We start from the raw sequence: 12723 nt of genomic DNA, 5'->3' as shown, positions 1-12723 counted from the left end.
AGAGCCAACCAGTGCTCCAACTTGTTGCATTTTTATGATCCTCAAAGCCCTGTTGTATTCCAGGTTCTCCAAGCCAGCACCCATGTTCCTGGATGACTCCTTTCGCAAGTGGGCTAGGATTCGGGAATTTGTGCCGCCTTTTGGGATCAAAGGTCAAGGTATGTTGGGAACCCTGATCTACACTAACATCTCATTCCCTAATTGTCTGCCTATACTTCAGGACAGCACTATAGCCTCAGAAATCCCACTCTCAGCGGCACCTTGCTTCCTCCTTCCTTTTCTCATACTTCTTTAATGGAATATTTACAGAACCTGCCGCTTTGCCAGGGGCTGGGTCTATAGCAGTGACATAGATGGATACCATTCCTCTCCTCAAATAATTCTAGTTTAATGGAGATACAGGTACTCAGAATGCAGGACAGAAGGGCTCTGCCAAGGGGAAACTCAAGATACGGTGAGATCACAGAAGAGAGATGCCAGACATTATGTAGAATACTAAATGTGATGGGCAAACCAGAGGCCACCCCCCAGAAACATCCATGCCTGATGTCCTCCACCCTGACCTAGATTCCCTTCCAACTGTTCTTGTTCTGTATGTGGCTAACCTTTCCCTTCATGCTCTCAGAAACTACCCCCTCCATCAACTTAGGGCCTCCCCACACCTTTTCCCTCCTAATGTAAGACTTCCCACCCTAATAGTTTAGCACTTCTGCTTCTGAGTTGAGTTCCTGTGCTGTTTTGTGTTCTGGTGGAAAAGTGCTGATCTCACATCAGATCTCCATACTACCTCTTTACAAGCTGTGACCTTGGACCACTACTTAGCCAGTCTATGCTTTAGTTTCTTCATCAGCTAAATGGAAAGTATCGTACTATTATATAGGTTGTGGTCAGAATTAAAACAGCTGTTAAAGGGGTGGTATCATTTGGCCAGGAAACTCAAGAATGTCTAAGTCCTCTATTCAGCCATCCCACCACTCCCCAAAAAGAAGACAGTGACCAGCAAAAATGCTGACAAACTGACACTTTGATTGTAAGCTTCCAAGGGCACATTTAGTGGGTCGTGTGGAGCCATATGAGGAACTCCTTCCTTCTGGATGCACATAGCCAAGCAGCCTGCTCTTTTCTCCTAAATCCACACTTCTAGACTGATCATACAGCTGTAAAGACCAGGGAAGACCAATACAGAACCACTGCCAGCAGCAAGAGAGCAGCTGTGCTTATGAGTACCCTTTCTATAAAGAATCCCTCCTAGAGGGGCTGAGATTGAGGCTCAGTGGTAGAGCACTCACCTAGCATGTGTGAAGCCCTAGGTTCAATCACTTAGCACCACATAAAAATGAATAAATAAAATAAGAAAGGTATTGTGTCCAACCATAATCTACATCTTAACCTTTCTTGGCCAGTTGGTGGTGTGCCATCACACTCAGATTGCAACATATTAGAAGACCATTCAAAATATGTTGATTTTGGTCAGATGTGGTTGCACACACCTATAAAATCAGAAGTTCAGGGGCACCCATAGCAATTTAGCAAGATGCTACCTCAAAATAAAGAACTAGAGATGTAGCTCAGTGGGTAACATACCCTGGGTTCAATCCCCAATACCAAAAGAAAAAATATACATGTGTATATATAGATAGCTAGATATTGCATGTTTTAAGCTTTACACATGCATATCATTATATATACATTTGTGTGTGTGTGTGTGTGTGTGTGTGTGTGTGTATTCTTCAAACCAGTTTCTTTGCTAATTTTTTTATACCTTTATTTTACTTATTTATTTTTATGTGGTGCTGAGGATTGAACCCAGGGCCTTGTACGTGCTAGGCGAGTGCTCTACTGCTGAGCCACAACCCCAGTCCCTCTTTGCTAATTTTTTTTTTTAATATTTATTTTTTAGTTTTCGGCAGACACAACATCTTTGTTTGTATGTGGTGCTGAGGATCGAACCCGGGCCACACGCATTCCAGGCGAGCACACTACCACTTGAGCCACATCCCCAGCCCATAATTTTTGTATCTTTATTTCCATGGATACCTGTTGCTCTAAGTCATTGATTTGTTTATTTATTTATTTATTCATTTATTTTGACTACTCTGTAATGTTTCGTGTACCACATGTGATATTTTCCTTTGGACATTAGATTGCTACCAATGTTTTGCTATTACAGTTTTGCAGTAAACATGCTTGCATAAATATATATTTTTCAGTTTTGTGCCACTTAGAGTAGAGTTGCAAGAACCTAGTCTATGCATACCTATATCCTTATTTGGTATTTTTAAGGTGATTTCCTTTGTGGCCAACACCCAATTTATCTTTAGATTTTTATGTACATTAGTTTCTATCTTTCTGACAACTCTATATGGTAGGAATTACCATCTTCATTTTAGAGATGAAGAAACAAAAGCTTAAAGAATTTTAAAAAAAAAGAGTCAATTATATCAGGTCACAGAGCTCTTATGTAGCAGAGTTCAGAAGGAGAGCAGAAACCATTGTCTGAAACAAAGAGGCCAAGAAGATGAGATCTGAGTAGTTGTCACAGGATCTAAGAGCACAGAGGTCCCGGGTGTCCTTGTGGAGAGCAGCCTGAGCAGAGTGCAGGTGGGCAGGTGCCAGACTGTAGAGAGTAAAGAGGTTAAGAAGGGAAGGCCACCTGACAAAGAGCAGGGTTGGAGATTGGCAGTGTGAGAGGGAGGAAGCGAGGAAAAGGCAGTACAGAAACAAGCACGTGCCTTCCTGGTTCCTCATCACTGCTTTTCTCATTTGTTCCTGGAGTCTACTTGGTGGGGCACACAGGTAAGCACATCATGGTCTCTGACTCTGGTAGGGGCTTCCAATTCTGGAGGAGACTGAGATGCTTCAGCTTCCAGGCAAGGCCCTGGCCTAGAAACACACGTCCTGGGCCTGACTACAGAGTCTCAAAGTCCAATGAGTCTCCAAGGAGGATGAAGAAGTCCTGGGAAGAACTTGCATACTAGGGTTAGAGGACTGGCTCCCGGTGGAGATATTTCTGCCTGTCTCTCTGCCTCTGTCTCCTTTTTCAGGGAGAAAGTTGCAGTGACCCGGCCCAACATAGCTTTCTTTCCCCACCCCTGCCTTCACTGTGACCCCAGGAACCTGTGCTTTCCAATAGGGTCATCAGCAAGCATTTTATGGGAACGTAAATGACCCTCTAATAACTCCTACCTTTGTCCACAGACAATCTGATCAAAGCCATCTTGTCAGTCACCAAAGAGTATCGCCTGACTCCTGCCTTGGACAGGTGAGCCCCTTGCTGTCCAGCCTGCTGGCTCCAACTGCCTGGAAAATGCCAGGTGTTGAAGTCCAGCCCACCTTCCTGGACATGGGCAGATTCTCCAGCATATCTGTACATATGACCTACAGTAATAAACATACTGGTGTGGGTGGAGCAGGTAAGTGGATGCACTGCACTGGACTTGAATCCCTGGGGACCATCAGCATCTCAGACAAGACATCTGAGTCCACAAGCATCAGGTTTGAGGTTTAGACCTGAACACACTGGGGTCATAATCAGCCTGGTCCGTGAGATTGAGGGGTAGTGGGATTGAAGGTTGGTAGGGGCAAGGCTCATGTCCAGGAGACAGTGACGGCTATGAAGCTAACAGACCCTGGAGCAGGGAAGCTCCAGGATCAGGGGTGGCAGAAACAGAATGAGTAGACTCCCTGGTGGCTACTGGGAGCCTGAGTGCTTCTGAGTTAAAAATAACCCAAGCCCTGAGTCCTGGGGCCCCGAATCCTAGACCCCTGTCCTTGTTTTTCATTACCCTGGACCCTTGGGATTCCTAAAACACCCCCAGCCCTTGGAAACCTTTACCCCAGAATGCTATCTTACTACCCACTCTTCATCTCTGTGTCAGGTCCCCACGCCGTCTATACCTGTTTCCCTCAGGATATTGGAGAGTCCCAGAGGCCAGCTTCCCACAGTATGATTTTTCAGAAATACTGCCAGGAGGCTAAGGCTGTAGCTCAGTGGTCGAGCACTTGCCTAGCACATGTGAGGCAATGGGTTCAATTCTCAGCACCACATAAAAGTAAATAAATAAAGGTACTATATTCATCTGTAACTAAAAAAATAAAATAATTTTTTAAAAAAAGAAAGAAATACTGCCAAGACCCCTTTTGTCTTCCTCTATCCCAACCTGGTTCTGGCAGATGGTGTAGGTCAAGGGCCAAAGGGACAGAAGGAAAGAGGTCTGGGAGACAGCTCTCCACAGGCCTCCACCTCTTTCTCCTCAGCCTCCGCTGCCGTCGCTGCATCATCGTGGGCAATGGAGGTGTCCTTGCCAACAAGTCTCTGGGATCACGAATTGATGACTATGACATTGTAGTCAGGTGAGCTCCCCACACCAGTGTCATGGGCACCTGAGTGACCTGACCCAAACCCCAGTCCCTGAGCCCACTGAGAGCTCTCTGTCCATCTGACCACTTGGGCTTGAGGTCAACAGAAGCCTCAAGAATGCTTGGTTGGAGAGTTTTGAAATAGACAACTAGGCGACACCAGATGTGAACTCCCTATTCTCTGCATCTGGGTTATAAGGGGGTCATAGCGCTTCCCCAAACATAGGCCCAAGGCAGGCTCTGATTGAGCCTATTCTCTGTAGACTGAACTCGGCACCAGTGAAGGGCTTCGAAAAGGACGTGGGCAGCAAAACAACATTGCGCATCACCTACCCCGAGGGCGCCATGCAGCGGCCTGAACAGTATGAGCGTGACTCTCTCTTTGTCCTCGCTGGCTTCAAGTGGCAGGACTTCAAGTGGTTGAAGTACATCGTCTACAAGGAGAGAGTGGTGAGCTCCCCAGCACCAGTTCCTTCCCCCTTACCCTAGGCCTGGCCCTGGATCCCTCAGTTTCCAAGTCAGTCCCTCCCCTGAACCCCATGAAAGATAAGCAGGAGTCTTCAAAATAAGCATCAATGACCCAAGGCTGAAAGATAATAAATGCAACCAAAGGGCAGAGGCCAGGAGGTGACAGGGTCCCAGACCAGGCTCCTGGCACTGAAATGCCTGTTGCTTGCTCCTTGCCTCCAGATTCCTAGGGCAAACCATTTCCCAGCCTTCTCTGGCAAGACCCCAACAGCCTCCAGGGGCCTTCCCTTGGCCTTAGATCCCCAATGAAGGAAAGCTGTCACCTCTAAGGCCACAGGCCCTGTATTAATCCCATCTTTACATTCTCCTGCCCTGACCCTGCAGCTGCCTCCCTTTTCTCCACTTTTCTCATGAGTTCTCTCTGACTCTGGTCTTCTGGGTCTTGCCCTCTTTCTCAAGGAAGGGAGGAAGGCCTGATGTGGGCCCTGGTACCATTCTTCAGGAACAGCAGGCCTCTCAACTTGAGGGTTCCATCTCCCAGAACCATTAGTCCAGGTCTGCTTCCCCTGACCTATAACTGGGTCCCCATCCTGCCATTGAGTCTGGTTCTAGTCTTTGGGTATGAACAGATTCTGTACTCACTATCCTAGGCAGGCAAGGTCTGCACCCATTTCTTTAAAGAGCTCATGTGGCAGAGTAGGGTCAGAGTAGACCACCCGCTGAGTTCTCTCCTGAGACCTCTGTTTCCCAGCTCTGGGCCTACAGGAACACCTGCCAATTTGTTCTGGGTCCATCCCCACTCTTCTCCCCTCCAGCTGTCACCAGCAACCCAAGGGGAGGGGTGCTACAGACCACAGGCCATTAATCTTCTGATACTTAAACCTCTTACCAGAGATTGATGACAAATGGTCCTCTGCCTACACTAAGACGCTAGTTGTTCTTTCTGGGGGTTAAGAGGAGAGTTGGGGGTGGGAATAGCTTAACCTGCCTGTGGGGGGTCTCAGTGCAATTTGGTTTAACTCCACAGCCCTTTCCCAAGCAAGGCCAAATGCAGGCAGTGTCAAGTAGGTAGCAAGCAAGAGAGAAGACAGAAGTCAGGTCCAGAAATTCAGGTAGGTGGGCCAGTGGGGAAGGGAGCCCATCTCAAAACCAGGCTGAATAAAGCTGCTGGGCTCTACTATGTCCAATCCAACTTCCCAAAGGGAAGGAAAGAGCCAGGCAACAGTGACCATTAGCCTTCAGCCATCCTGGCTTCAAGCAGGCCCATATCTGCACAGACCAAGCAGAGAATGGCGGCTGAGGGAGTAACCCCTTTGTTCTCAGAATCCTAAAGCCCACATTAGTGTCCCTAGAGCTTATAGGTAGATACTTTCAAGGGAAATATGGGTGAAAACTGGGTCTGCCTTGGTGAACCCTAGGAGTTCTAGGGGCTGCTTTCTCAGACCTCTTGCCCATCTCCCTTTCCCCTCCTACCATGTCCATTTTCTCCCCACAAACACATGTCAAAGCCCCAGGCCTCCCTCAAGGCTGGAGCTCCCAAACGACAGAGCCCCGACCCCACTGGTTTTTATCCCTCAGTGCCCAGGCACCATAAATTATATGGGCTCAATCTAGAATTGGCTTGAACACCAGTCCTGCTTCCTGGTGGGCATACTGGGAAAAGCCTGGCAGTCAAACAAGTCAGGGCCAGCCAGGTAGGTGTTGCTACTTGTTCCTTCCAAGAGCATCACGGCCAGTCGAGTCAAGGATCTTATAGTTCATCCAAGGAAGAAAGGAAAGAAGAAAACAAGGAAGCAGCTAGATTCGGAGGAAGCAGGTAGCGGGGCCTCACTGCTCCCTGAAGACTGAGGAGCTTTCCACCTGACTTGGCTTTGGCAGCAGGAGGTCAAGGTCCTAGAGAAGTGGGGTAAGCAGTAGAGTGCTGAGGCTCCTGCTCAGCCTGTCCTGGCCATGCATCAGGAGTCCTGGGCCAGCCTCATGTGGGTGAGAACTCCTTCCCAGAGTGGGTGGGCATAAGTGGGAAGGAGACAGAGGTGACATTAAGGAGTCCTCTGAAGTACCAGAGTCATAGGTGGTTTGGGCCTAGAGTGAGCCACCAGAGGAATGCCCATGGTCTCACCTCTCCCAGCACCTGGAATTGGCCTACCTGGGCCCAGTATTACTCAGAGGCCCAAGGGTCTTCTATGACCTCTCCATGCCCTACTCCCATTTCTCTGGCCTCTGAGACCCAGGTAATGTGAGCCAGGCTGCTTCTCCAGGCCACTCATGTCTGGTGCCTTGCCATAGGGCCCAGCCATAGGCTTGTTCTGCTATTGCAGCAATGGGTCCTGGCCATGCAGCTTCTAGCTACTGGTGAATTCTACAACTGTCAAGAGCCTTACCTGCAGAGTTCTGGCAAGAGGCAGCTCCACAATAGTGGGAGCCAGAGCCTGGCTGGGCAGGGCTGGAACAGGTATTAGACCTCAGTTACAGCTGTTGCCCACTGCTTGCTATATAAGCAGTCACTTAACAGCGGGTACCTTTCAAGTACTCAGGAGTCCTGATGTGGAATGGGAAGGGAGAAGATGTGGGAAAGGAAGGCCATACCGGGCTACCTTTGCACAAGATTGGCCAAACTTTCTTATCACATGGGAGCTTTCTTCTTCACCATATGTGGCCATTTGGTTCCCTGATTCACTGGGCAGTAGCACAAATAACTCCAACAAGTTACCAAAAGATCTCCTCAATCCTAGGAACCTTAGCCAAGCCAGCAAGCAGGTATAGAAGTTCCTAGTAAGCCTTGTGTACTCAGGACAGCTCAGGAAAGTACCGGTTGATGGTTGAGTAGGGAAGCTGAGGCTAAAAGGCGGGGGATGAGGAGGTGCTGCCCTATATGAACCCTAATGGGAAAGGGCAGCTTTTTGAGGAACACTTAGATATCTGCAGCCGTCCCCCTTGCACTCATGCATTTGCCAGGCATTAGTGAGGTGTGCTGGCATTGCACTAGCCCCAGGGGGATCCAGAGAGAATAAATTCAACACTGTTTTCAACTCAGAGTTGCTTACAATCTAGAGGAAGAGACAGTTTTAAAACTAGAGTCACCATGCAATGTGGTAGGTACTGTGAGGGGGACATTCCTAAAGCAACCCTTGGGGCAGGCAGGGAGAGACAGAAAGTCTCCTTGAGGAGGTACTACTGAGCTGGACCCTAAAGAAAAAGTTAGGAACAATTAAGTGAAAGGTGTTACAAGCAAGAGGAACAGCATGTGCGGAGGCCCACAGAGACGGCACTCCATTCAGGGCACAGCCCGGCCGTGTGTCAGAGTGCTGCTGAATGTCTCAGTTGCTGTGGCCTGTGCATTAGGAGGAGGCTCCTAGTGCTGGACAAAGGCTGGAGACACCCCATCTGCTGTCCAGATGAAAGGCCCCTGGGGCCTGGAGAAGACCAGACATGTAAGAATCAGGGCTTCCCATCCAGCACTGGGCCAGGTCAGTGTGCATGTGGTTCTAGCCCTGCAGGGAGAAGGGAGAGGACAAGGGCTGGGGATTGGCACCTGAACATACTGGACTAGGCTGGACCTTCTAGCCATAGTTTACTCCCTGGGATGGGAGGGAGGAAAGGAAAGATCTCAGAGGCCAGCTGTGGCCCCACATTCATGTCCTTTATTACCTGGATTACCTTATATTTCCTGCCCCCTTAGATTTAGTCTCAACTATACAACAGTAATGGTACTGCCCATCTTTTACAGTTGTTTTAAAAATTAAATAAGATGAACTTGAGAAGCACCTAGTACAGAGACTGTAGTAAGTTCTCAGACTAAGGCACATATTGATGTTATTTGCTATTTTTTGTTATTGGTAGTGGTGTTACTATTAGAAAAGCTTTGTTGCATGGGGACACAAAGCCTTTTTCTGTCCACACTGTAGGGCCTAAGCTGGGTGGTGACCTGAAAGCAGGGATCAGAGGCCAGACCTAGAGGAGGAGGAGACAGGAGCCTCCTTGGAGAATGGCAGCAGGTATGGGCTAGCAGTCTGAGAAATTCACAGGGCAAACAAAGTCACCAGATCCCTGAATGTGAGGTCTTACTGGACCAGGCCCAAGTTGGGGATTAGATGCCCAACTGCACCTGAGCCTTTCCTTTGTTCAGACCTAAATGAACTCTGCCCAGAAGGATCCCAGCCTGGGCACCACCTAACCTGAGGAGGATTGGGGCAGGGCCTACACTGTGGCCCCAAAGGCAGAGCCAGAAACCATAGGCTCCACTCCCTGCCTCCTGGTGTACCATTTCCTTTGCAGCCATCTCCAGTGGCTGTAGCCATTTCTTCCCTGCGAGGGCCCGGAGGACTTCATGCTTCCTCCTCATACTGCCTCCTGGCCATTGCTCCTCCACCTCAGGAATGGGGCTCGTGTCAACACCACCCACCATCTGCTCCTTTCATCACTGCCATCTGTGACCGTCTGGTTACTGTGTCGCATAATAATTATTATTGTCATTCTCTTCTTTTACTCCCTCACTTCCTTCTCCTGTCCCCTTTTTTGCTTTTTTTCCTCTCTTCCTCTGTCATTCTGTCATCAACATCAGAGCTGTCATTTATTAAGCTCTTCCATTTCCCAGCTTTCCTTACAGTAATAGGCATAATTATCCCCATCAGAGAGATGGAAGCACAGAGAGGTTGAGTTGCTTGCTTAAGGTCACACATCTAATTAAGTAGCAGAGCCAAATTTAAACTCAAATCTGACTGCTCCAGGGATCTTCCTAAGAAATAAATCTGACCTGACTACATACCTTGCTGCTTAGAGTCCTTCATGGCTCAGCTCCTATCTGCCATGGCCTGAGAGAACGCTGAGAGCTACTGTTTACTGTGCCTCCCTACTTGCCAGGCCCTGGGCTGTGTGTGTGTGTGTGTGTGTGTGTGTGTGTGTTATCTCAGCCCGCCATCTAACAACCCTGGGAGACAGGTACTGAGTCCTAGTAAGTGGCAGAGCCACATTTTGGACCACTTTCACCAACTGCACTGTAATCCTTTAGTCAGTGATTCTTTCTTTCAAATCCAAATCTAATACCAAAGTCATGTGAAATCCCATGTCCCACTCGACAGTTTCCTCACCCCCACCACCCACTCTCTGCATCCAGTCAGTCCAGTCACCAGGAGAGAGAAATAACTTAGAGCTGAGGTTGTAACCCATGATGGTACCTTGCTGGTACCTTGGGGCCACTTCTGCCCTGTGTCTTATGTCTGGTTGTTGGTCTTCTCACAGCTCTGCCTTCATCATCTTCAGCTCAGCCATGCCTCCTCTCTTCCTTCTGTCCAGCCCTACCCCAGGCAAACCTCACATCCAGCTGCAAAGGGAAAGTAAAGGTGCCATTAGTCAAAACCTGCGACTTCCCATCTCCTTTCTACACATCCTTGCATCTGGCCCTCCTTTCCCCTTCCACTGACCATCCAGGGTCCATTTTCTCCTAAGCCTTCACCTCTCCTCTCCCCACATCAGGAGCTATCTTTCTTCACTTGTTTCTTTCTCACCTCTTTATTGAGCCTCCTCTCACATCTATAAATTTGTTCAAGTCTCTCTCTCCTTGAAAATAAAAGCCCTCGAGCTTATGTTCACCTCTCTCCCTCTCTTCTTTCACCTCCTGACCTAGTATCCCCATGTTTTGGGGGGTTTTTTGTTTTGTTTTGTTTTTCCTCCTTCTGTTTCTCAGCCCCTCCAGCCTAGTTTCCAAACCCATCCCTGTACCAGCAGTGACTTTCTGATCCTAAATCCAGCGGATACAACCTCTGCCCTCTCATTAAGGAACCACTTTCTTGGCAGATATCCAAGGCATATTTACTATGTACCAGGCATAGTGCTAGGTTCTGGGGACAGTTCTTTGTTCTTACAAGCCTGTGGCCCCAACCCTGGATGCCTCCTTGATTCCCCCATCTTCTTTGCCCTCCGCAATCAGTCAGTCTCCAGATCCATGCCTCTTCTACACCCACTTGCTTAGACTAGTTCAGCAGCTTCCTATTTCCCTGACCCTTATCAGGTTTCCCTCCAATACATTCTCCACTTCTTTTTTCACTAGTCCTGCAAAGTAAACATTTGACTGGTTTATTCTCTCTCTTCATGATTGCCCCTTGTCTAGGTGTAGTGGTTCCCAGTGTTCCTTCTAATGCCAGCAGCATTAATATCACCTGGAAACTTTTTAGGGGAGGAGCCCACCCTAGAATTTCTGAATAAGAAACTGGGAATGAGCCCAGCAGTCTGTTTTAACAAACCCTCCCAGTGACTTGGATATAAGCTCAAGGGGAAGAACCATTGGCCTGCAGGATAAAAATTAAAAATCCATAGCACAGCACTCCAAGAGCTAGCTTCTTCCAGTGCCCCCTTGTCCTTGCCACTCTTTTTTTTTTTTTTTTTTTTTGGTACCAGGGATTGAACTCTGGGGCACTCGACCACTGAGCACATCCCCAGCCCTATTTTGAATTTTATTTAGAGACAGGGTCTCACTGAGTTGCTTAGCGCCATGCTTTTGCTGAGGCTAGTTTTGAACTCGCGATCCTCTTGTGTCAGCCTCCCGAGTCGCTGGGATTACAGATGAGTGCCCCTGAGCCCAGCTGTCCTCACCACTTTGCACCCAGCAATGCCCTCCACTCTGGCAGTACCACAGTGTGAATCCTATTTCAAGGCCTGACCCCTTCCCAGGGCTGCGTTAGATGCTTCTCTGGGGGGCCAAGAACAGTCTTGTTTTATCTCCTTAAGCCCAGCACCTCCAACAAAGTATTTCAAAGTGAATAAATAAACTTGGAAACTGAGGCCCAGAGCAGGGGAGAGTCAGAATTCTGACCCCAGACCTGCCGCTCCCAGTCAGGGAGGGCTCTTACCCCACAACTAGGCTCCCCTGCTCTCATTACCACTGGAGATGATTCTTTTGGATTCGGAAACTTGCATCCTCTAGCTCTCTTCTTGCCTCTTCTGGAAATATCTTTCCCCTTCACCATGTTTGATCTTCTCTCTGCAGTTCCAAGATCATTCTTCTTGATAAAGAAATGAAAACTAAACAGTCCCTGGCACTCTGCCTCTTTGTCTAACAGCATCACAAAGTCTGCCGAGGCTGATGCCTCTTTTTGTTCTTTGCTTTTTCCAAATATAGCTTTCAAAAGGTTTTTTGACCCTTTCCTCATAGCATACAACAAAATCCAATGGATTAAAATGTAAAATCGAAAAATACAACTAAAGATAATTTTGAGGAAAATAAAATAGAAATCAAATCTCAGGAGGGAAAGAAATCTTTTTAAAGCACAGAGTGCTAAAAAAAAATCCAGTTTGATAACATGCTGATTTAAACTAACAAACAAAAGGAAGGACTAATACATAACTTTGAAAAGTAGATTTAGAAAATATGACAAAGAGTTATTATTATGAGGTGGACAAGAAAACACTGGAACCCCAGCAGTTTACGGACAGGAGATGCATATTTCAAATAATGTGTTTAATTACACTACAGGATACTAGCAAGAGTACTCTCAAAGGCGCTATCAAAGGCTACTGGTCATAGTATCAACAGGGACAAGGTTTTTGGAAGGGAAACTATACTTGGGACCAAGAGCCATCTCCTAAAGGAAGGGGAAATGTGCAAACAGATTTTTATTATAGTATTATTTATATTAGCTATGTTGGCTTTTCATCATTGTGGCAAAGACCTGAGAAAATCAACTTAAAGACTTATTTTGGCTCATAGTTTCAGAGGTTTCAGTCTATGGTGGGCTGCCTCCATTGCTTTGGGCCTGAGGCAAGGCAGACCATCGTGGTAAAAGAGAATAGCAGAGGAAAACTGCTCACCTTATGGTGGCTGGAAGCAAAGAGAAGAAACAACCAGAGGAAAGATATACTCCCCAAGGACATGCCCCAAGGACCCACCCCCTTCAACCAGGT

General features: G+C 47.7%; 1 protein-coding gene across 4 annotated transcripts in view; it reads left to right on the top strand.

Moving 5' to 3' along the window:
* Positions 1 to 12723, top strand: part of St3gal3 (ST3 beta-galactoside alpha-2,3-sialyltransferase 3) — a 194013-nt gene that overhangs the window by 166326 nt on the left and 14964 nt on the right. For all 4 annotated transcript variants that reach the window (XM_076860600.1, XM_076860599.1, XM_076860598.1 and 1 more), the window contains 4 exons: positions 64 to 158; positions 3199 to 3262; positions 4258 to 4353; positions 4623 to 4809. In XM_076860600.1, the coding sequence (XP_076716715.1) occupies positions 64 to 158; positions 3199 to 3262; positions 4258 to 4353; positions 4623 to 4809 (442 nt within the window). The remainder of the gene's footprint in view (positions 1 to 63; positions 159 to 3198; positions 3263 to 4257; positions 4354 to 4622; positions 4810 to 12723) is intronic.

This window comes from Callospermophilus lateralis, chromosome 7 (assembly GCF_048772815.1).
Source record: "Callospermophilus lateralis isolate mCalLat2 chromosome 7, mCalLat2.hap1, whole genome shotgun sequence".
NCBI classification, from domain to species: Eukaryota; Metazoa; Chordata; class Mammalia; order Rodentia; family Sciuridae; genus Callospermophilus; species Callospermophilus lateralis.
Note: the sequence above shows the minus strand (reverse complement) of the source record. Positions and strands in the feature narration are given on the sequence as shown.